This window comes from Anguilla anguilla, chromosome 3 (assembly GCF_013347855.1).
Source record: "Anguilla anguilla isolate fAngAng1 chromosome 3, fAngAng1.pri, whole genome shotgun sequence".
NCBI classification, from domain to species: domain Eukaryota; kingdom Metazoa; phylum Chordata; class Actinopteri; order Anguilliformes; family Anguillidae; genus Anguilla; species Anguilla anguilla.
The window spans coordinates 21,454,240-21,480,210 of NC_049203.1; the positions used below are offsets into that span (position 1 = coordinate 21,454,240).

At 41.0% G+C, this 25,971-nt stretch overlaps 1 protein-coding gene across 1 annotated transcript in view; it reads left to right on the forward strand.

Moving 5' to 3' along the window:
- pth2ra (parathyroid hormone 2 receptor a) overlaps positions 1-20,589 on the forward strand; it is a 34,289-nt gene extending 13,700 nt beyond the window's left edge. The window contains exons 6-13 of the mRNA XM_035410916.1: positions 1,503-1,686; positions 7,278-7,431; positions 8,539-8,599; positions 10,066-10,132; positions 13,605-13,699; positions 14,990-15,128; positions 18,706-18,747; positions 20,139-20,589. Coding sequence (XP_035266807.1) covers positions 1,503-1,686; positions 7,278-7,431; positions 8,539-8,599; positions 10,066-10,132; positions 13,605-13,699; positions 14,990-15,128; positions 18,706-18,747; positions 20,139-20,522 — 1,126 coding nt within the window. The 3' untranslated portion in view covers positions 20,523-20,589. The remainder of the gene's footprint in view (positions 1-1,502; positions 1,687-7,277; positions 7,432-8,538; positions 8,600-10,065; positions 10,133-13,604; positions 13,700-14,989; positions 15,129-18,705; positions 18,748-20,138) is intronic.
- Positions 20,590-25,971: the final 5,382 nt, after the last annotated feature.

The following is a 25,971-nucleotide window of genomic DNA, read 5'->3' on the forward strand; positions in this document are numbered from 1 at the left end:
TCCTTGTTGGGCCGCCAGATGGCGGCACTTCGGTTTTGTGTCCTGTTTAATTGTAGTATTATTTTCAATTATCCATTTAGTGTTTGCTGGTTGTCTCGTTTTCCCTTCCCTCTCTGTGGCCTGATTGTTCATGGTGCCCTCCTGTGTCTCGTCAGTGTCTGTTCTATTTAAGTTTCCCTCTTCCTTGACTCAGGTGCTGGATCCTTGTGGTTATGTCTGGTTGTTTTGTGCGCCCCTACTCAAGTACCTGCTCCATGTGTTACTGCCCATGTTCTGGTCTCCTTGTGTTTTGTATTTTCTGGATTTTCTTTGTTCCTGTGTTGTGTTAAGGTTTCCCTTCGTTTGTTGAAAGTTGCCCTGCAAGGTTTTTTGTTCCCTTTTGTTTCCTTGTTTTAGTAAAGTCTTTTGTTCTCTGATCTTTGGATTTTTGAGTTTTTCCCCCTCTGCGTTTTGTCCAAACCCCGCACGCATCCTGACACAATGGTTCAATTGTAATAACACAGTTGCACTGTTATATTAAGTCTCACTTCATCTGAGTAAGCAACATTTTTTGCCAGTTAAAAATTTAATAACGTTGATCACATATTGCACTGGATGTCCAGAAAATGTACAGTACTGAGGAGCACACTATTCTTCTCTAATGTAGAATAGAGAATCCATGTAGAACAGATCATCATCTCAGACTCAGGCTCAAGCAACACATTTCAACCAACCTGATGTGCGTTCAAGACGGCGACAGTTCACTAACGTTCGCGAACATATTCAAACATATTCAGACTTTTTTCTGTTCGCCGCAAACGTTCGCCATCTTGAAAACGTCTGGTCTTCCTCAGTGCCAGCTTGCTCTTCCTCAGTGCCCACCTGGTCTTCCCCAGACATGCTAACTGGCTGTTTGCACTGCTGGTAGAAGTAACACATGATATTTGAGTTCATTGTTGGTGCTGCTCTAGCCACTTTTGAGCACAGTACCATGGTCATTAAAATGAGGAGATCTCATAAATGAAGGACTCCTGCAGCTGTGCCTCTTGTTAGGAACATCACAAAATACATTAACCCTGAACACATTGACTCAGACCATCTCAACACTGTTTTATTTAGCATTTACTTTTACTTGTTTTAGATTGTTGTACTTACAAACACATGCCAAGGAGAAATATGAAGCAAATGGCCTTGAAAGGCTTAAAATACTTTCCTCAGGGTTTCATTTCCCAATAATGACTCCAGCTGCCTTACAAACAGAATCTTTAGAAATATCTTTAAAATGGAAACCCAGAGCAGAGTGAAGCAGTGGCTGTCAGAGCGTTGTAGTGTAACCAGGAAAGGTGTTACAAAAGGATACATCAAAGACAGTCAGTCATATCACAAAATGTGCATCTGCTGCTTCATGCTCAGTCAGAGGAAAAAATGATCCTTAGACTGAATGAAACATGTTTCCAAGCTTGGAAGAGTGCATCAGTGGGGTTATAATACTAGATGTGATGTCATCTCTTTTTTCCCCTCAGACGTCTTCACTGCACCAGGAACTACATCCACATCCACCTGTTTGTGTCCTTCATGCTGCGAGCCATCAGCATCTTCATCAAGGACAGAGTCGTCCACACCAATGTTGGACTGCAGGATTTCGATGCCGCGCTCATGGATAACCTCAAGACCATCTCCGTGGCACCCCTGGACAAGTCTCAGTATGTGAGTGCCAGTTCTTCCGCAGACAATACATTCAAGGCTCCCAATCCTCTCTCTCCCCCAAATTCAAATTACTAAGCCCCCAGTGAACTTTGACAAAAACTTGAACAGCAACACACGTGGGTGATAATCATCAGTGTTTTTTTTTTAACTGCAGTTTTAGTAAAGCCTTGCTTGTTCCCCCCTGCTGTTCTAACAACAATAGTTCTACCAGCACTTCCCTTCTTTTAAACTTGTGGAAATTGTAAGGCTGCGGTGAGGATGTAGTGGCCATGAGATGTGCAGTACAGATATGTTTTTTTTTCACAAAGGATGATTTTCCATTTGGTAAATTATCCATTCAGCACACTAGCTGAATGGGTAACACAGGAGAGTAAGTATTCACTGGGCAAAGGCATTCACAGCGAGAAGCTTCGCACAAAGGCTGAGGTCCTTTTTTTTCTTTCGAAAAACCAGAGCTGTATGCATTATTACATGTCGTTCCACATCACAGCAGATGCTTTATATGAGGGTGAATCACGGGCTTGCGCAGGAATGTCGGAGGGCAAGGACAATCAAAAACACCCTGCTCGCGGGAAAAGACCACCCCCGCCGGCTCTGTAGGCAACGAAATCTCACCTGCCTCCTACTTCCAAACACATGTTTCTGTAAATCACCTTTGTATTTTCAACATTAGCCCTTCAGTATTCCGAAAACATGTAAACAGCAATAGGACATCCTTAAAATATCAGTCCCTTACTTTAAGATCTGTTTCACTTTGTAAGCAATTCCTCAACTTACGGTAGCAGCTCGAGCAACTTTAATCGTGAGATTGCTTACCGTTCTTCGCCATGCGGTCAGTGCTCTTGTTTTGCTCGTATGGAATCGGTGTCTATTCACTACTGTGAGGACCGCGGACCTGGTCATCCGGGATGATGAGTGGAGCTATTGAGCCAAGCTGAGCATGCACTTGAACCAGGGACAGAGCATTCATGTATCCCCCTGTAGTGCAGTCACGTTAAATGGCAGCTGGAGAGCAGCAGTGCCTGGCGCACAACGCTTCCCTTTATTCATCCAAACTGCTGCATATTGCAGTACTCAGGTGCACAATAGAACGGTATCCAAGGTGATATCCACCATGATATTTTTGAGACAAGTCTGGTGAAAGCACTGTAAAAGTTTAGTGAAAGGACGAGCAAATCATGTTCACGCTTGTTATGTATTCGTTAAAAAATTTACATTATGTACTTGACAGTCTTTTCAGATTAATGCCAGTGATTGATTTGAATCAACCTGTCAATTAATGCGCTGCACAAACAGAATAGCTGAGCAGTTGTTGCCAGAAGCTACTGAAATCTATGTTCTCTTAAAGTTTCGTTCAAACAGGAAATCATTGGTAATCAGATCAGCTCTCCCCAAATGTAGCCTTCAGCACGCAGTTATGCAGACCTTAATCTGCATTGCAAAGGCTTAGATTTTTTTTTTTTCAAAGCCATTACTAATATATGTGGGCAGTGATCCTGTGTAGCTCTCACTGTTATGCTCACCTGTCGGGGGTTATGACTGTGCTTCTGAAAGCAGCTGCAGGATAGAAATGACCCAAGCTAATACACCGGGGCACTCACCACCATACGCCACCTGCCCGGCCTTGACCAATCCAAGCACCGGCTCAGAAGCAAACAGCCCCGTCGTGCGTTGCTATAGTTTGGTTAAAATCAGTATCATTAAGTACGGTTTTGTGCAAATTTGGAAAAGGTGGCCCAATGCAGCAGTAAACCTCCTCAATCATTTGAGAGACCCGGCATGTCCTTCTGTTCTCCTTTCGGTCATTACCTAATTAAACACAAGGGCATGTTTCCAATTCCATTCTATCCCATCATTCCATTCCATGCAACCACACCACTAGAACATGTGTTATCTTAACTACTAACGAAAATAACGAATAAAGAAAATAACAAAACACTAAATTAAGACTGCGACTGTTAGCCTGGTTTGGCCCAGTTCCCACTGACAGACATTATCAGATGGGCCAGTGGTAGGCCAGGTCAGAATACCTTGTGGTTAGAGCCTCTGTAAGGACTTAAAATCCTCAGACAAGTCATCCCAAAGATTTTTTTAAATCTTACCCTCAACACCTGCTCGTCATTTGGCATTAAAGTGATGATGGATCAATGCGTTAAAAGATCAGATATATTTGCTCTCCAACCAGACCTGGGTCCAATACGTATTTGTTTTGGATTCAAATATTTTTCTATGCTCCATTGATCTTGCCTGGTGTAATTGAGCCTGCCAATATGACCAGAAGGCAGGGTTTGTAGTTTTTGAGAGTATTTAATTGGTTCCAATACACCAGACAAAATCAGTAAAGCGTAGAAAAATATTTTAATCCAAAGCAAATACATATTTGACCCAGGGTTGTCTCCAACAAACCAGTGTGTGTCCTACATGCCACAGAATATCCATGTAAATGTTAAAACATTGTCCTTAAAAAATCATGATGTCAAGTATTTCTGAAATCTGTTATGACAGATGAACATGTACATAACAGGATGAGAAAATCATTTTATATCAAAATGTTAACCACCTCAGTCACGCTTTAAATGAAACATATCTCATAAAGGCTTTATATACCATATATAATGCCTTCATAAACATTACGTAACGGCATCATAAATCATACATAAGCAAATATCATTCTTCATAAAGGGTGACATAACATGCATCATGTTATGCCAAATGTGCACAAACCAACAATGTCACCTGGCCAAAGGGTGACATAAACCATGCATATGCAGGACGCTACGCTAAGCTTTGACATAACTCATGATGTCACTTGATGTCATGAAACAATCCAAATCAACCTAAGGGAAGTTAGTCCCCTTGCCTCCTGTAACAATGGTAGTAAATACAGTATCTCTCATACTAAAAGTGTGCCACGTAGTGCTGCAATAGCTAATTTACTAAACAACTTAGTGATGAAAATGCCCTTTAAAAACTCTCACCTACTCTTGGCTCACAAAGTGACATGAACCTTCAGTCCTTCCAGGTTTGTTCCATCCACTGGACTCTGAGGTGATGTCCCTGCCTCTACATCGCATATGCTTTTGTTCAGCATCTAATGACTTTCTATCCTAATACCAGTTATAACTTCTGTTCTGTTTTCCTTCATGAACCTTTAGCTACTCCTTTTATTAGCATATTACTGCACAGTGCAGTGACATGCATCCTATAAAGCGACATCCTTTCCAGTGTCACTGTCCTAATTCTCAGGTATTTCATTATAAATCATTCATAGATGCATTATATACATGTAATATTCTCGTATTCCTGTAAAGTCCGTCTTTTAAAGTGACACCACTTTCATTGTTCATAAAGCTAAGGTATTGCCTTATGATAAATACATTGATGTTCAATGAGGTCTGCTTCACAGCCTTTAAAGTGAAATCATTTTATATTCACAATTTTGTGGTATTGCTTTCAAAATACTTCATAGATGCTTTATGTATCATTATACTGTGTATCCTTTGAAGTGAAGCCCTTTCAGTATTCCTTATGCTGAGGTGTTTCTTTAGAAATGATTCAGACATATTTCTTTAGAAATGATTCATAGAAGCTTTTTGTAGTATTTTTCTGAGCATCCTTTAAGTGAAGACCTTTTCAGTATTCCTTATGCTGAGGTTTTTCTTCATACATGATTCATAGAAGCTGTTTGTAGTATTTTTCTGAGCATCCTTTAAAGTGAAGACCTTTTCAGTATTCCTTATGCTGAGGTTTTTCTTCATACATGATTCATAGAAGCTGTTTGTAGTATTTTACTGTGTGTCCTTTAAAATGAAACCTTTGTTAACATTTATATTGCTAAGGTCTATCTTTATAATCTCCACAGAAGCTTAATAATGTATTCTACTGTACCTGCTTTAAAGCAAAACCAGTTTCCCTTTAAAGTGAAACCAGTTTCAACTTCATTAAAGTTAAGCTATTTGCCTCTATTTATATGCTTATTGTATAGTCTACTGGTCTAAGTAAAACCATTAACATTCATAATTTGCGGTATTGCTTTTAAAATCATTAGTGGTACTGTCACAGAATATTGTGTGCGTGAGGAGTCAAGGGGACTGACTTCCCTCTGGATGATTTGGACTGTGTCATGACGTCAAGTGACATCATGAGTTATGTCACAGTTAGCCTAGTATCCTACATGAGCATGTTTTATGTCGCCCTTTATAACATTTAGCCATTAGCCTGCTGACATTGTTGGTTATGCCAAATTTGATTGCACATGAAGGTGTTATGTTGCCCTTTACAAAGCGTGGCATTTGCTTATGTATGATCTATGACACCATTATGCTATGTTTATGAAGCCGTTATATATACTGCACAAAGCCTTTATGAGATTCACTTCTTTTAAAGTGCGACCGCCGCTGTGGGGCATTTCACTCAGAAAGGTGAGTGTTTCAGCACTGAGCACTTTGATTCTGAGCAATGCCTCCAGGTTCCTCACACTCCTGTTAGCATCGCTTTCCTCGCTTTGAGGCGCCGTCGATTCGTGACACGCTCCCAGCGTCCCGTGTTTCTCCAGCTCTCCCCTCAGCGGGCACAGCTTTGAAGATATGAACCGAACTTATTAGCAGCCCCCGGGGTACTTAAGGAGCGTCCTCCTCCTCAGCAGAGAGAGGAAGTGTACACACAGACTGCGGGTCTGCGGTGGGAAGCAGGGTGTATCTGGTGGGTCGTCCCCCCGCTTCTTTGAACGATTTAACGGTTCTGCTTGAAGAGAAAGACCTACGTGCTGCTGAGCCCTTCTGCGTGTGTGTGCAAGCGAAAGCCACGCTGTTGCCAAACGCAGCTCTGCTATGTAATTACAACAGACACTAATGTCTCTGTGGGTCAGCCGTTGTCAGAGCACTTGACATGTGCAAGGATGAGCTCTGCCCTTTTAAACAACCGAGACAGGAAAGTTAGAAGGTTTTTTTTTTTTATTTCAGTGATTTAGCAGCATTGTATTACAACTGAAGAGCAATTAGACCCTCGGTTAACAGCGAACATAGAAAGTGCATTAAGTGGCCTGTGAAATGCAGTCATAACAAAATATCGTTCCCAAGTCTTAGACTGTGACGAAGAGCAAGAGAACATTGTGATCAGTCGGCGCTTGTTGTTTCTGAGATGCAAGGCAAATTTCCCCAAGGAGACATAATAAACAACTTATCATTATGCATTGAAGAATCAAAACAGAAAAATTACACCAGTCTTCTTTCCCCAAACGCATTTGTAAACAGGTTACAGAGATTTGGCACGTAATGTATCAGTGTCACTATTGCCTTTACTAAATATTTTTCATGTGTAGTATTATTTAAATTTAAATTTAAATTAAATTAGGATTTGAAATGAATCATTATTAAGTTACATTTATTCACCGTGCGTGCAGCATTTGAATTGCCTCCCGCCCCCACATATTACTAAGCCCAGCTCTACATTGATTTTTCTGTCTGATGTAAAGCACATTGAAATGCATTTTGTTTGACTAGTGCTATACAAACAACATTAATTACTATTTGTTGTTGTTGTTATCATTATTATTTTGTTGTTGTCTTGTTTCTCCTTTCCGCCCTTGACAGATCGGGTGCAAGATCACAGTGTTTCTGTTTATCTACTTCCTGGCCACTAACTACTACTGGATCCTGGTGGAGGGTCTGTACCTCCACAGCCTCATCTTTATGGCCTTCCTCTCCGACAACAAGTACCTGTGGGGTTTCACTTTGATCGGGTGGGGTGAGTCCGCCACCTCAGACCATGAGTCACACAGCTCAGTAAACTTGGGCTGGAGCTCCGGGCAGGTGCCCAGAGCCGAGGAAGACCAGAAAAAAAACATTGTTAGGGGGTTCAAATGGTAGATTAGCAAGCAGAGCAGAAGAGAGAGAGGTGCCTGCATGCAATAAGGAAAACCCCGGTGGAATAAGGCTATGGCAGCATAGCTAAGGGAAACAGAGGCAGGGGCCAACGCAGCCATGAGGGCAGGCTTGAGACAGTCATCACCAGACCATGACCGGTTCAGTTTAACACAGCACTACCAATGATGATCTAGTGACAGCACTAACCGCTCAGTCCACCAGAGACTCTATAGCTATGCCCGCCACCCACTCCTGCCCCTCAAATATAGGAGAGACTAAAAAGATATGATATATATAAAGAAAGTGTATGTGTGTGCGCTGTAGGCTCTGGATTATACAGGCAACATATGCGTATTCTATCTGTACATTACAGATTAGACAGGCAGTGTATTTGTGTGTGAGAAGTAGGTTATAGGTTATACAGGCACCAGATTAAGAAAAAGTAACAGTTTGCTAAAATTCTGGCATTCCAATTGTGGTTGGAACAAAAGCCAGCGTACACAGGTGGCCCCCAAGGCCGAGGTTGGGAACCACTGTTGTAATACATAATTTTTTTCTTGGTCTTTCTGGTGTAATACCTCAGACTGTATTGTTCCCCATCTAATCTGGGATCCTCCTGAGATTTCTTCCCACCAGGCAGTTCTTTACCTGGCCCAGTATTTGCCGTTTTCCCATAAAGCATCTTTGTGACAGTGTCCCTGTAAATAGTGTTATAGAAATAAAACTGAACTGCAATGTACTTGCTGAGTATCCCAGAAATATAACCCAGCTCATGCACACACAATCGCAAACACACACACACACACACACACGCACACACACAAACCAGAAATCTATTTTAGAATGTTCTTGTGAAATAAATATGTTTGCCTTGGCCGCAAGAACAGCAGGGTAAATAAAGCAATCCACTTTTTAAAAAAATCATACAAAACATAAAGAATAATGTTTCTATTTTTAAAATGTACTTCGTTTTTCTTTCTTCTTCCAGGTGTTCCGGCTCTCTTTGTGGCTGCGTGGGCGGTTGTGCGGGCAACGTTAGCAGACGCTCGGTAAGAAACACATCAAGCACTTTCCATATTCGTTGGACACCCTCATATACAGTACCTGTTATGTGATCTGAGCGAAAACACAAAATCAGAAAGATCAAACAATCTCATTCTTGATATGATCAGATTCAACCCAGATTTAAACCCTAACCTAGTCCCTAACCTGTAGGGTCGGTTTCCCAGACTGGGATTAAGCCGAGTCTTGGACCAAAAACATTTCCCCAATGGAGGTATCCACTGAAAAGGGAAATTTAATTTTGGGCTAAACCAGCCCGTAGTGTTAAATATTCTACCAAGAATCTGAATCTGAATCTTGAACAACATTCTAAGAAGTTAATCCAGCCTTTAAAGACACTATGAATGTAATGCATGCGTCTATTTTCTCTTGGCTGGAATACAGCAGTACTATGTACAAGAGTCTCATGTTCTTTTTCACCTCCAGCTGGTACACAGTTTAGCAGCAGGCTTTTATCTAAATCAATCAAAACAACACACATTTACCCAGCTTCCCCTCACTCGCTGCCAGCTGCTTTTTGAATACATTTTGATAATTTAATTTAATTATTCGATTATGTCTAAGCCACAACATGGTTTGACACCTGAATACATTGTTGACTTTCTAAAGCACTCCTGAACAAAGTCACCCATGAAAATGAACAAATAAAGCCCCCTCAAGACTCCCACATCTAGACTTCAACAGGAAGGAGATCATGCTTTTTCTGTGGATGTTCTCTGGAACAGTCTTTCAGACTTTCAAGGAGCTGCTGAATCTCTCCAAAAAAAAAAAGTTTGTGTTTTTTTTTATAATCATGTGTTCAGATTTGCTTTTAACAGTGCGTCTTCTTTTACTTCACTTTGACTTGCTGATGTTTTCCTTTTACTTCACTTTGACTTGCTCCTTTATAAAATGGTCTTTTAAAAAACATTTTAAGCATTTAAAAATAGCTGTATGCCATGACTGTAGTTCATTTTTGCAAGATGATGATGATGATGATGATGATGATGATGATGATGATGATGATGATAACAGGTTACGGATAGTTCGTTTTTTTCAATTGAACTATTTGTTACCTTTATTTTGTGATGTTTTATTTAGAGAATTTCTTGACAGCAGAGAAAATAACCATCTATCCATCAAGCGGATGGATAGATATAACCAACTGGCACAGTAATCGGTTAAAGTGAAAATTTGGTATTAACCCTTAATACACCAGACTCATCAAAGTATAATAATCTATCTCAATTTGTGCAGTGAGGCCAAGAATCAAATGTCCTTTTAAAATCATTCAGTAGTGTATAGAGATTGAGACTGACATTCATTTAAAATAATTCTACCCCGCAAATAAGACTTAATTAGGCCATTCTCTGCTGAAAACATTATAAGCTTCTCTCTCTCTCTCTCTCTCTCTCTCTCTCTCTCTCTCCCCCCTTCCCCCTCCCCTCCTCTCTCTCCCCCATTTTTACTGCAGCTGCTGGGAGCTAAGTGCCGGCAACATTAAATGGATATATCAGGTTCCCATTTTAACAGCAATTGGGGTGAGTCAATAAAATATGACAATGTTCAGAAAACACGTGCACTCAGTGTTCAGACTGGGTGAACAGGGTCACTGTTGCTTGCAAAACGGACTTTTAAAAAGGTCTATTCCATATCGAGGCATAATGAGAGTGAAAAAACAGATCACTAGAGTTTTGATATATATTCATCCTATGTTCTATCACACGAAAAGCCAGAGCGATTAGATGGCTCTGCCTCTTCCTCTCTGTGGGACCTCCTAAAAAGTATGGTTTACTTCCTGAAAAGTGTGCCCCCGAATACACTCTACAAAAGCCCAGAAATAAGTGAATCATCCAGGGATTTTAAGTGTACTACACTTCCAGTAAATGTTGCCTACTTACCAATTTACTCATCTAGTATGCTCAGCTATACTAAATAGTATGCAAGTAAGCTGTTTCAAACACGGTCCTGGTCAAGAACTACGGTGTGGAAAATCTTTTGGAATCGATTGCCCTGCGCCTCGTGTCTAACCCCTGTCTTACACTAGATATGCATGCTGAAAGTGCTCATGCAATCTGAGTGCTTGCAGATTCCCACTAGATACGGTTTTTACACAGTAAAATGTCCAGTGTTAATTCAACTCTAACAGTGTAAATTTAACTCTTAACAGATAAGAGTGTGACCAAATGTTATCTGTTTAGAGTTGAATTAACACTGGACATTTTACTGTGCATTAAAACGCAGCCTGCGGGAAGAGAGAGAGACACAAAAGAAGTCGAACTACTACTTATATAAATATTTATTTATTTAAAATTGAATGACCTATAGTAGATTCATGCAATTTGAGCCAGCCTGTGATTGAGGCTCATGAAGGTAGGCTACTGTATCTACTATTCCCTGCACGTTTGTGGGTATTACCCACATATTACCCACAAACACGTTTGCGGGTATTACCCGCAATCATACAAGGAACAGTAGATAGAGTAACCAAACTTCATGGACCTCGACCACCAACAGGTTCATGTTGCACAAATACACAACTATGGCAGTGGTTGAACCACTCTTGCAAACTTTTTTCCATGGAAAGTAGATAACTCATGCGCAAAAACTCGAAGTCGACCCCATATGCTAATTTGCATATTTATGATATCATTGTGTATGTATTTGCATATGAAAACTTGCATTACATGAAGTAAGGAGATTTTCTGAAATTGCAACCATAAACATTACATTTTATTTAATTTATTTAATTAATGTATTATTTTATAGTGCACATCAATCACTGCAGTCTTCTTTCAGTGTAGTGCAGTGTATCCGCCTATTTACAGGCTGTATTATCTGTATTGAATCCTTTAGTGTTTATGAGCCAAAATATGTTTATAAGATGGCCTAGAATCTGCATCCACATGACGATATAGTGTTATCATAGTATGGTTATGTCCATGAATACATAATTCATTCATTCAAAGGAAACCGATCTAGAGATGTGATTATATATTAGACTACTTTATGTGTGGGGTTTTTCATAGCACAGAAGGTTCAGTGTGATTTAGCAATGGTGACAAACTGATCTGTGATCACTGGTTCAACAACAAATGCCATGGAAACACATACGTCCGTCTGATCTGTTCAAATATAGAATCTCTAAGATATATGTGTCCCAATTGTCTTACCGTTATTTTAGCATACCACCTATCTGTTGCTACACTCGCTTCTCTCTACACTCACTAAAAAGTCAGTGTTATGTGAACTGTAGAGTGATAGCTAGCACAGGGTAGACTCCAGACCCAACAAGCAGTATAGGCGAGTTTTCCAAGGTGATGCTGCCTCAAAAAGTTACCAGATTTGTCCCTATGCTCTTTTTCCCACGGCGTGCAGTAATGACATAAAAGAAAAAAAACCCTCCCCACAGTTTTCAGCAAATAATCAACATCACTGACGTAACATTTAAGTTTCCCTAGGACAAGACAGAAAAGGCCCTGTCATTATGAAACATTATGTTTTCTCATCTACTGTATATCATATTATATTATAGCCTATATAATTAACCAACAAATTTGGGCAGAAAATAAAAATTAATGGAATGTAGTCTGCATTTTAACGTGTATGTGTGTGAGTTTTTAGCCAAACTTTAGCTCAGTTTATTCAGTGTTATCGATTATATTCAGGTAATCAAGTAGTAAATCGATTCTTCCTACCAACCAGGTCTCTGAAATTACTTAGACTGCTGTGTACAATTTTACACTTGACGACCAGTGAAATTGTTTCATCTGAAAAAATTCTTGTGCAGCCCAATGATTATTTTTTTGTACTTTCACATCATAGTGGGAGATAATTGATTGCTGCCTATATTTGTACATAATTGTACAGAATCAAAGAGCTGCACTACTCTGCTCTACTGCAAAGAGTTGCAGTCATGTTGAGCAAAGAGGTCATTATATCCGGTTGTAGCCCACCGCGCTAGTACATTCACTTATAGCAAATAGAACGTGTATGCTTTCCCGCAGTCTCCCACTCACTGTTAGCAATTAAAACCAGCCTTCTGAACTCTGCTATGATTATAGTTCTCCGTTTTAAGATTCAGGAAGTACAGTTTTAGCTTTTCGTTTCAGACCGGGAATGCCTTGTTCTCGGTGAATGAGAGCTCTCACTTCAGCTACTAGGCGCAGAAACCTCAGTCAGCAGGAGCCACTGCCCCTATATTTGTTCTTTACCAGCACTTTACTCCCTCCTCCTTTGCTTTCTCCTGCTTCCACTGATCTTTAATGAGCCAAAAAAGAACCTGCATTCAGAGATGTTCCTCTGAAAAGAGAGGGAAAAGTGCAGAAAAATAAGGCCACAGTGTACTGCTGTCTTTTTTAGTAAACAAATAAGTGACGGAAAGTTAATGGTCTATTTTACCATAGCTGTCTTTGTGAGTTTGTCCTTCCACAAACTCCCCTCTCAGTATTTTGTATTTCATCAAAGATCTTTCCAGGCCATGTTTACTGGAATTTTAAATTAGGACCTATTACTGTAGCTTAGAACATTTTGAGATCGCTCGATATGAAGTATCTTGCCATATCATTTGAATTTAAAACAGCAGATATGTTTATTCCAAAGGGGTACCTGCAGACTTACTATTTAGATTTTGCTTGAAATATATTTCAGACAGAACTGCATTCCACATCACTGATTCCTTGTGAGGTTTTAAGACAACACAGGTAGTCTTTTGGAGCAATGTTGAACTAGATTGTGCATTCTTACTAAAGTAATTAAGAGTCTGTTTGTATCCAACAGAGGCTTACTGTGACAGAGTACCATAGAAGCCTGACACTGAGGAACAGACATCTGCTCAAGCTTTTAAAATCTGCTGATGTGGATGAGATGAAAGCGGATTATTCTTGCAGTATAAAATAATTAAACCTGTGTGTTTTCGTGAATGTTTTATGATTAGATTCGACACAGTGTAGATCTGTTCATTAATAGATATCTTTTTTACACCCCCCCCCCCCCATCCCCTCTTTCTTTCAGCTGAACTTCGTCTTGTTTGTAAATATTGTACGAGTGTTGGCAACAAAGATCCGAGAAACAAACGCTGGATGCTATGACACTAGAAAGCAATATCGGTAAGCCGCATGGGTCCACTGGCTTTTGAATGAGGAACGACGGGTAAATGGCCAAAATTCACAGCGAACGACCGTTGCATTCTTAAACCGATTGAAAGATTCAAAAATGCACTTGCTGAGTATAAGCAAGTCAATTGGAACAAAGGGCCAAAGAGCAATAAATCCACAGTGAAATATAACAGCATGCCTGAATTCATGCCGTGAAAAGCATTAGTCTCTTGTTATTCTTTTTGTACTTTTTAAAATCTTTGTAGCATTCTCCTTCATTTAAAAGCCAGAAAATGTAGCCAATTTGTATTGACTACATTTGTATTGACTACTTTACCATTGTACATGCACAATGGTTGTCAGTCTCACTGTTACTCTGTTCATCACAATACATAATTTATCAATCTTCATTATTCATTATTTATACTTCACTGGTCATTATTTTTAAAGTATATATCATAAGGACAGCAATCCTTATTTTCTTTTTTCTATTTATCTTTTTAATATGCATATGTGCAATGTGAATGCCAGTAAGAAGCACAGTTCTTTCCTAAAAACAGGCATTTGATTTTGGAAAGTAAATTTCTCAACAAAAACAAAAAAACAGTACACATGATGTTGCCTGCATCATTTCTCAGTCAATAGATAATATGGTATGATCATTGTTAATAAGAATGAACTATGCACTTTGTGCAGAAATATTGGGCCACATATTATGGGTGTGCTTATAATGAATCTGAAAAAATAGATTGCATGATTCCACAGAAAAATCAGTGAGCTCTGTGAATGTGAGTATTTTGCAGGCACTGTTTTGCTGGACTGGATGCAACCCAGGTACAGGCAAAATAAATATGCTTTACTGGATTCCTTTGTGTGTGTGCTGCATGGGTATTTCCCTCCAAACATGTGATTCAGCTTCTGAGACACAGCGGCATCACTTTATCATAAGCATAGCAATTATACCCCGGAAAACAGGTTCAAAGGGCAGTGAAAAACATTCATCCAAGAGATATGCAAATTGAAATTTTCTGGTGTTAATTGGGAAGAGTACTTGCTGAGACTTTTATCTAGCAGGCTTTGTGAAGATCCACATCTCCTTGTTTTTTCTCCTCTCTCTGCTCCTCCTCTCCCCACTCATCTTATCCCCTCTCTGCTCCTCCTCTCTTTTCTCCTCTCCTCCTCTCCTTCATTCCCTTCTCCTCTTATCCCCTTTCCTCTCTGCTCTTCCTCTCTCTTCTCTCGTCACATCCTCTTTTCCTCTGTCCTCTCCTCTGTTCGTCTGTCCTGCCCTGTCCTCTTCAGGAAGCTGGCCAAGTCTACTCTGGTGTTGGTCCTGGTGTTTGGGGTCCACTACATTGTGTTTGTGGGAATGCCACACACCTTCAAGGGAATGGGCTGGGAAGTGAGGATGTACTGCGAGCTCTTCTTCAACTCCTTTCAGGTGATCATTGTCATTTTCATGCACTTCAGCTCGGATAAGGTGTGGTCATGGTAAACTTTAATGAATGGATTAGCTGGGTAACTCGTAGTTCCTTACACAATGTGCTCTGCTCCTGTGTGACAGAATGACAGACTCTGCCAAGGGATGAAAAGACTGAAAGCTATTCTTTGCTTTTTAGAAGATTACTGGACGTGCTTCACATCTTAGGTTTCATATTCTATTGCATTTAGAGAATTGGAACAAAGTGGAGTTTTTTTCTTCTTAGTCCTGGGAGCAAAATGGACACGGACAAGAGCTTTCGTTCCGTCTGCAAACTGGAATATCACCCACTCAGCCATATTGCCTCTGTTTATTTCTGTCTGTGTCTGCTCTATTTCTGGCCTCTCTGACATGGTGTGGCAAACACCTGAATAAATATGTTCTAATTAAGTCTCTCACTTATTAGATCCCCACTACTTCATAACTCAAGGAGCCACTGATGCTACCCACACACACCCCCCAAAAAACCACAGTCAAAAGAAGACTGGGGAAGTCGAACTCAAAGTCCCTGCAGTATGACGGTGTTAAATATGCATTCTCGGTAGCACGATTCAGCCGGGAGCAGAAAGTACAGGGACTCGTGTCTACCACCTGTCACCTTTAGGCATTGCTGCTGGAAACCTTTGACGATCAGCCACTCAAGTTGTCTCATTAATGCCAAGGGTTATGTAGCCTCATGCTACCTTTGGCATAAGCCTTGCTGTAGCCCAAAGATCTGAGAGAGCTGCCCCGAGAGAGCGAACTATGTGCGAACAGTGAGCCCTGAGGGGAGTACTACTAAGCAAGATTATGGGGTTAGCTTAGGGGGTAATTTAAGTTTAACCCTGGGTTTGCCGTATCAGAAAGCTAACTATCTTTAAATCAGGGTATATCACCATGGTAATTTACACTGCAAAGCTAACCTGGTCTGGGGCAGGTTACTTTCAGCCTATCGGATTGAAACATGTAAAAGCACCACCCTTTGACCAATCGACTCCTTGGAAAAAGGCGTCTCCATTCCTGTAGAATCCCGTAGAGCTCGGAGATTATTTAAAGACCGAATTCATCCGCTGGTATTCGCCGAGGACACATAGCGTAAACATATAGATTCTCAGGGAGTTCAGGGGTTTTCCAGTGCATAGCACCAGGCCGGAAAAATCCTAGGGGAAACATTGATATTTCAGGAATGTACTTTCAGTTGGAAGAATGCATTTTATCCTGGATGAACGTGAAGAAATGTCATAAAAGATAAATGTTTAACTTAGTTGCTTTACTTGTTGTGTAATTCAAATTGTGTTTATTAGAATGGCAAGATTTGAAATTTTTGTTCATGAAACTTAAGGAAACAGAACCACAGAACAATCGATATTGGCCAATGTTTTCCCCAAATTATCTGGAATTGGTATCGGTCAGAAATGTTCACATCAGTGCCTCCCGTATTGAGAACACATGGAAAATGACTAAATGGTTAAAAAAACTTTCAGTGGAAATCAGTGATGGCAGTAAATTGAAGCGAAGCTTGCTGCAACAAACAATTATTATTATTACAAACAAAATAATACTGTATGTTTTCTATGATTTCTACTGCAGCTGCTGTTGTTATTAGCGACTTTGCATAATTGCTAGTCAAATAATGCTGTCTAGTTTAGTCTAATGTGACAGGACAGCGGATTCCAGAGAAACTATGGTGCTGGTGATGCTGCGCTTGACTTTAGTATTTTTGTCCATTTTTTTTCACTGATCTTATCGTCGTTGCGATTTGGCCGTAAAGAGCTGAATCAGCGAAACAAGGAAGAATGAGCTATTATTTTAATAAATGCAGACAAAAGGTTGGTACCTAAGACCCAACACTGAAGCTGCTTTTGGTCTCTCTCTCTCTCTCTCTCTCTCTCTCATAAATATAAGATGCATAATACTTGCATGGCGTCCCATTTAGCTCTTCAGCTCCTTGAAAGAAAGAGTGGAATTGAGATGCGGAATACAGTACCAAGCCACTTACTCTTCTCTCTGCTTTGATAATGGAATCTAAATATTATCTCTGCTGTCCTGATAGATTTACAGAACCACATTTAGTACATGTTGTTGAAATATTGAGTGTGTTTTAGGTCATGTGTTCTTACTGTTGGAGATGTAATACTGTCACTCTTAGCAATAAAATAGGAGAAATAATTTATTGAAGAAAAAACATATTTGTATTGTGGACATAAACCGACTCTAATTTCCTCTCACAGTCCAAAGACATTTGAGAGCCTAAATTGCCCTTAGGTATGAGTGTGTGCGTGAATGGTGTGAGTGTGCCCTGTGATGGATTGGAGACCAGTCCAGGGCGTATTCCTGCCTCTCACCCAATGCATGCAGGTGTGACGAACAAGTTGGCGATTTGCCTGAGTCTGAGGTGGTATTCGAACCCAGGCCTCTCACTCATCCATTTGTTTCATAGGTAAATGCGTTATCGGTCAGCTAAAGATGAAATCGACCCCTAGCCAGGAATTGAATTTGAGGGAGTGTTGTCATGGTAACCTGCAACGAGCGCTTCACTGTAATGCACCTTTACTGTGCTTCACTAACGAACTACACCCTCCCGCCCCGCTGCCCTGACCAGAAATAAGTATGTTAGAGCAGTGGTTCTCAAACTCGGTCCTGGAGGACCCCTGTGTATGCTGGTTTTCATTCCAACCTCAACAGCAAGCCCAGAATTTTAACAAGCTGTTAATTTTTTCTTAATTAGGTGCTTTTCATGTTTTAGAGCTGGGGTCCCCGGTCTTATCCAGAAAGGGCCAGTGTGGGTGCACACACCTGATCCTGATTCTACTAATCAAGGTGCTTAGCAATGACTCTAGTGATTGATTAGTAGAATCAGGTGTGTGCACCCACACTGGCCCTTTCTGGAACCCCAGCTCTAAAACATGAAAAGCACCTAATTAAGAAAAATTAACAGCTTGTTAAAATTCTGGGCTTGCTGTTGAGGTTGGAATGAAAACCAGAATACACAGGAGTCCCCCAGGACCGAGTTTGAGAATCACTGTGTTAGATAATGGATAGATTGATGGATGGACATAAAACCATCCACATTTTGTCTGAGTTTGTGCACCTCAAAGGTTTTGGGTGCGCTACCTCCCTGTGGAAGGCTGACAACACAGTTTTTTTCTGTCTATGCATGAGGTTACAAGGCCTTGCAATGACAGCTATTGTAAGAGAACAGTAGAAAAAGGGAGAGAGAGGAAGGAAGAGAGAGGTTGGGGCATAGATGGAAATGGACAATGAAAGAGAATGAGAATAAGAGGAGGAAAGGAGTGAGAAAGGTCAGAAGAAGGAGAGAAGGAGGAAAAAAGATGAATTGTGCAGGTCTCATTATATATATGGACTCAGTATATCTCATTCACGGCTTTATCAACCTGCTTATCTGCCATCTTTGTGAGCTGCCATTTTCAAAGGTCAGGGCCCCCGATTCTTTCTAACAAAATGCCATTCTTTTTATAAGTGACTTGAGTGTGTGGGGAAAAGTGGGCTTTCATTAATAGTAACCACTTTTTCAGTTGTATATTTTCTTCCCTTCCAGGGATTCTTCGTTTCTATAATCTACTGTTACTGTAATGGGGAGGTGAGTGTCTCTCCTGCTTCTCACATCCATACTGATGTAGTTCCACGGAGAGCCAAATTTTCACATCATCATGTAGGTACCCCTTGACTGACAGAGGATAGCAGTTTATATGTGATACTGTTGGCTTTTCAAATAAACAATATCTAAGTTCTGAACTTTTTATATAAACGAGTTCATGGTTGTTTGTTAAGAGCAGGGCTATTGTCACTGTCATTTAAGCCTCTTTGTAAAGTGCCAAAATATTAATAACTGAAGCACAGGTCTGACTTTGGCCCTTAGGAGGTAGTTCACATTAGCTTTTGAATGCAACTGACAACAAACAAATAAATTAGCAATGCTATCTGCAATAAAAGTAGGTGACCAGTATTGAATTATTTTGAAGAAAATATTACTACAATATACATATGATAAGGCCAGATTTGGCATGTCGTCTTTTTATCTGATGCAGCTTGGCAAAATAAAAATGCCAATCTGGGAAGCTTGAAAGCTTAGGGCTCACATGGGAATTGCAATGTCCGGTTAAATGTCACAGATTGCCCTTTGAATTTTACTATCGACACTGAAGCTTTGAGGAACCGAGGAGAGGCGACGGCGACCCTGGAACAGCCCACATTTTGAGTTTGTATTAGGGTCTCAGTGGGTCTTTAATTGCCCAAGCAGTTCCCTTTGATGTCTGAGGAAGAGAGAGCACAGTCATAAGATGGCAATCAGTTGAAGGAGAATAGAGCACTTTGGTCTATTATACAGACCATGAACAAAAAAACAAAACAAAAAAAAACCCCGATATCAAAACATCTTAAGAACTAAGCATCCAACACAATTGCCCGTCCCACGAATACTGGATTAGCCAGATCATTGAGTTTCACTGTTTACGTAGTATAAAGTTGGGTAAATGAAAGAATTAAGACAATGGCATAGTGCCATCCTCATGAAAATGTTATTTAATATACATGCAAATTAAAATAGACTAATATGCCGTGTTTTTAATCCAGTACATAGACTATGTTTAAAATGTGCGGAGTATTGATATGCATTAAATACTTGTTAGGCTCTTGTATATTTTATCATTTAACATATGCAGAATGTTGTCTTAAGACATAAGGTGTATTATATTACATAAAGTATATATAAGTATCTTTGCTGAAACATTTTCACATGGCTTGCATTTTACCTGTTTACAGGGGTGCCGCAAGTAGTTTTTAGGTCCCATGAAAAGATCTCATCTCACACCACCATTGAAGTTAAACATGATCCTACTGTATTTTTTGTGGGCCCCCTTGCTTTAGGCCCCCAGATTTATGACCACTTTTCTCCCCACGCACAACAGCGGGGCCTGTACACACAGGTAAAACGTGACCTGACCCCTCTGCCGCCGCCCCCTCTCTGCTCAGGTCCAGACAGAGATCAAGAAGACGTGGACCCGCTGGAACCTGACCATGGACTGGAAGGGCCCGGTGGTGTGCGGCCGGTGCCACTACGGCTCGGTGCTCACCAACCTCAACAACAGCGGCACCAGCCAAATGCAGCTGGCGGGGCCCTCGCGGACCACCGCGCTCTTCTCCAGCCGCGTGTACCGGAGCAGCGGGCGGCGCACGGCCAGCACGCACACCGCGCTGCCCGGGTACGTGCTCAGCAACTCTGAGGCCGACAGCATTCCCCACTCCATCCCCGAGGAGCAGGACGACAGCGCCAAGCAGCTGGACGACATCTCGCTGAAGGAGTCTCCGCCCATCATCAGCAACAGCGTGGGGGAGGACACTGAGGAAACCCTATGAGCGCAGGGTGCTGTGCTGTGAGCTTTAGAACACACACACAGCACACGCGTGCACACATACCACACACTTGCACACGCACACACGTACACACACACACACATACACACATGCACAAACACACACGCACACACACACATACACACACACGCACACGTGCACACACATATGCACAGCACACAAGTACACAATGCATATTTACACACACACACACATGCACAGCACGCAAGTACACAACACATACACACACACGCATTATCGCATTATCACACACACAAATACATAAATAAACACATATACACACAGTCCACAAATGCACCCAATCTCACACTCATGCATCCTCACGTACTTGTACTGTATATGAATCCACACATGGTACAAAGCCAACTGTGTCAGCAGCACTTCTGGACGTGTGAAATGGGACACCACAGCAACTTTGTGAATTGCATGAGGAATCAAATTTTAGCCATTTTGTGGATAACCACTGTTGGACATGTGCAGAACAGACATTCCACAAAGAGAGTTTTCATCACTTAAAAGCACTGAATTCATGGTGGCTTTCTGAGTGCCAGATAACAGCAGGGGACATTTTCCTGTGTGGCCATGACTAGAGTTTTCCTCTCAGACAGAATTATTGACAATCATGTTCTGTACATGTACCTATAGGTACAGGTACATATCAAAGTGCTGAAGCTGTTATATGTTTCTGTGTAAAGTATGTGTGAAACGCATGTGTGTCCAAAAAAAATAATGTGACATGCTCTGTGTGAAGATTCTACCGTGCATTCTTCTGACTGAGTCTATTATTATTGAGTCTAGCGCCTAAGCATGGCTATATGTTCTCCTCTTTTGAAGCTCTTATTACTAACTGTGTACAGCCCGATCTAGCTAATGAAAGTGCTAGCCGGCAGTCCTTTTTTCTTGTGTCTGTTTACAGGCCACCTGGGCCTTATTCTGATTTCTTAAGGGAATTCGCTGAGTTTTTATCACACCTTGCAATTTCAGCAGATAAGGTCATAATTGTTGGTGACTTCAACATACATGTGGATAAAAATGGTGACCCCCTAGGAACAGCTTTTGCCTCTATTATTGATTCCATTGGTTTTGTACAGAATGTTTGTGAGCCTACTCACTACCGTGGCCATACCTTAGACTTAGTTCTGTCACATGGTATTAGTGTGGTAAATCTTACCATCGCACCTCATAACCCTATACTGTCAGATCATTTCCTTATTACGTTCAATATTAAGGCATCAAATCCTCCTGTATCACAGCCTAGATATTACTACAGCCGCTCAATAAACCCTGAGGTTATTCCAAAGTTTTTAAATATGCTTCCGGAGTCATTCCTCTCCATAGAAGAAAAGACTGATGAAAATGCTGATGAAGCCGATCTGGACCAATTGACCAACCAGCTAACCTTTACCCTCAGGAACACTCTTGATGCCGTTGCCCCCCTTAAAAGAAGAAACCCTAGTCAGAAAAAGCACACTCCGTGGTATAACGATACCACCCGGGCCCTGAAGCAGTCTACTAGAAAATTAGAGCGAAAATGGCGATCAACAAAGCTAGAAGTATTTCATCTTGCATGGAAAAACAGCTTTCTTCAGTATAAGCAAGCTCTTGCTTCTGCTAGATCTGCCTTTTTCTCAAAACTTATTGAACAAAATAGACATAACCCAAAATTCCTATTTAGCACTGTGGATAAATTAACTAAAAAACAATCATCAGAGTTTTCATCCTATCCTTCCAACCTTAGCAGCAATGCCTTCATGAACTTCTTCGATCAGAAAATTGAGGCTATTAGAGACCAGATTTCCAAACTGTCTCCATCATGCACTATTCCTGTTCTTGCTAATAAACAGCCCCGCACCTGGTTACAACAGGAAGATTTACAGACAGCAATACTGAGCTGTTTTACGCCCATTAGCATGATTGAGTTATCTGAATTAGTTATGTCTTCAAAACCGACGACTTGTGTACTCGATCCTATTCCTTCAAACTGGATTAAAGAACTATTTCCAGTACTAGGCCAGCATATCCTAAAAATTGTTAATACATCCCTAGTCACAGGATACGTACCTGAGTCACTAAAAGTGGCAGTCATTAAGCCATTATTGAAGAAACCAAACTTAGAACCCGATAAATTGGAAAATTATAGACCTATCTCAAACCTTCCATTTCTTTCAAAATTATTGGAGAAAATTGTTGCTAAGCAACTAAGTGCATACCTTAGCTCTAACGGTATCCATGAGGTATTCCAATCTGGGTTTAGACCCCACCACAGCACAGAAACCGCACTTATCAAGGTTACAAATGATTTACTACTGTCAGCCGACCGTAACTCTGTGTCGGTTCTTGTGCTCCTCGACCTGAGTGCAGCTTTTGATACAATTGACCATGGAATACTCCTGGACAGACTCCAGGCCTGTGTTGGACTTCATGGACAGGCACTTGCATGGTTTGGTTCATACCTCTGTGACAGGAAACAGTTTGTCAAATTAAAAGAAGATGAGTCCAGCTCCTCAATAATGAAATACGGTATTCCACAAGGATCAGTACTAGGACCAGTACTCTTCTCGCTATATATGCTACCACTTGGCAATATTATCCGGGGACATGGCGTAGAGTTCCACTGTTATGCGGACGATACCCAGATTTATATTTCAATGAAACCTGGCGAAGCACTGCCGCTTTCACGGTTAGAGGCCTGTATTGTAGATATCAAGGTTTGGATGCTTTCAAATTTTCTGCTCCTAAATTCAGACAAGACTGAAATGTTGGTTTTAGGTCCCAAAATATTAAGGGAGAAATTGTCTACTCTCACCTTAAACTGTGATGGTTGTTTGGCTGAACCTAATATGGTCGTTAAAGACCTTGGTGTCACCATTGATCCTGATTTATCTTTTGACACCCATATAAAAAACACATCCAGAATTGCCTTCTTTCAGCTGCGCAACATAGCTAAAATTAGACATTTCCTGTCAGTCGAGGATGCTGAAAAATTGATCCATGCATTTGTTACGTCTAGGTTAGACTACTGTAACGCCCTGCTTTCTGGCTGCCCTAATAACTCGTTAAAGAGTCTCCAGCTTGTGCAGAATGCAGCTGCTCGTATCCTGAGCAGAACTAAGAAGTATGAGCACATTACACCAGTACTAGCGTCGCTTCACTGGCTACCCATTAAGTATAGGATAGACTTCAAGGTTTTGCTCCTGACTTTTAAAGCTCTGCATGGACGTGCACCTGTGTACATATCGAACCTGCTCCTACCTTATAAGCCCACAAGGTCACTCCGATCTCAAGACGCATGCTACTTGGTAGTCCCAAGAATTTCCAAGAACCTAAAAGGTGGTAGGGCTTTCTCCTACAGGGCCCCACTACTGTGGAACCAGCTTCCATTATTTATAAAGGAGTCAGACACAGTCTCAATATTTAAATCTAGATTAAAAACGCACCTCTATGCTCAAGCTTACAATCAGTTATAGTCTGGAGACAGGGTGCGAGAAGCCTGTAATCATAGAGCTTTCTAGGTGGCAATCCTTTCCTTACTGTCACCTGTCAATCAGCTGTGACCCGACTTTACATGGGCTGGCTCTTGATAGGCGGGTATGGTTGTCTACCCCTCATGACTGCATGGGCTCTCCATCCCTGTCCTAGTAGATATGCAGCCATATTTTACTCCTGGCGGCGTCCCACAATACATAGCACTGGCACTTACTCACTGTTTGGTATATTGCAAATCCCTTAACTGCTGTTTCCACCCTCTTCCCCACGCTGCCGGCGGGGCTCTTGCCCCAACCCTCGAGAGTGCTTCGAGAGTCGTCTGGTCTCCCCCACCTCTGCGGTCCAGCCCCTCCTTCGTCATTGCCTCCACCCTGCCCACATCTGCCGCCACCTGCTGTTCCCCATCACCGCCACCTGGCCCCACCCATCATCTGAGCCACATCACTTATCATATCTTCTGCATAAACTGGCTGACATGCTGGTCACCAGTCGGCACCCTGAGCCGACCAGAGGAGGATGGGTTTCCCCATTGAGCCTGGTTCCTTCCAAGGTTTCTCCCCATCTGCCACAGGGAGTTTTTCCTTGCCACTGTTGCCTTAGGCTTGCTCCTGTGGGGGTTTAGGCTAGGGCTGTCTGTAAAGCGTATTGTGACAACTGTTGTAAAATACGCTATATAAATAAAATTTGATTGATTGATTGATTGATTGACTGTCCCGGTATTTTTCAAAGGAAGGGGGAGAAAAAGCAAAATTCCTATTCAAGAAAAAAATGCAGCTGTGAACTCTCACGTGTCATTGTGTGTGGTGCTTATAATAAAGAGTTTCTTCTCCCCTGATGTGTACTCTTTTATTTCTTTTATTTTTATTCTTTTAGTTTTTTTAAATGTATATATATATATATATATATAAATTTCTATATATTATCTGCATTTACCAAGCCAATCTGTATTTTCAGCTTCTAATGGACAGACTTTCCTCTTGGCTGTGAGAAAAGGGCTTAGCAGGAATGTTCTGGAACAAGCAATCAGTTGTTTGTAAGAAGATGTGTGCCCTATCGGGTATTGATGATATCCGTTACTCACTCAGTTGGATGCAGTGCCATTCTGGCACGAACAGCTTAAGGGCCATATTTACTAAGAATTAGTGGGGTTTTTATAGACGCTAATGAGACAAATACTGTTTTTTCCTCATTTACGAAGGTGCCTCACCGAGGGTTTGTGCTGGTAGAACGACAGAGAGGCATCCCTAAAAATTGCAAAATTGCGAATCGATGACCCAAAGAACCAATCTGGTGTGTGCAATACCTGTGACCAGGTGGCTGTATTTTTCCATTGATCGCAATATCCAGAAGATGAGAATATGTCAACACAACAAGCAGATTAGCTAAACACATTTAACATTAAACACTGAGCAAACTTAAAAAGTCAAATTGACGAGTAAAATTCATATTTTAAAATGCCTGAGTTCTCCCAAAGGGACACTACATGTAGATTGTTTTCAGTACCATCTAGTCTATCTAACTCCAATTAGCTCTCTCCATGACCTCTCTGGGTACGAACTCTCTTGTTTTCTCTTTAGATGACATTCTGTTAACAAATAAGAGAAAAAAAAGCATGTTGTTTGTTAAAGCAACTCAGAAGTGGCATAACTGTAAGAGCTGTTACATTTATACAGATGTTCACGGGGACATAATGTTTTTTGGTCACCTAGCATCCAATTCTATGCAATCCCTAAAAGGCCATGGATTCATATATTTTATTTACTATGTTTTCCCGTGATAATGAGTTCATTATGTTTGTTTTGTCAAGGTCTCGGGTTATTTATGTCATTATCTCAAAATAGCAATTGTTCTGAGATAATTGCATTAATTGTCTCGACATCTCAAGATAACGAAACTTTGTTTTGCCGAAATATGCCAACAAACAACATGGTAGAACGTTTTTTTT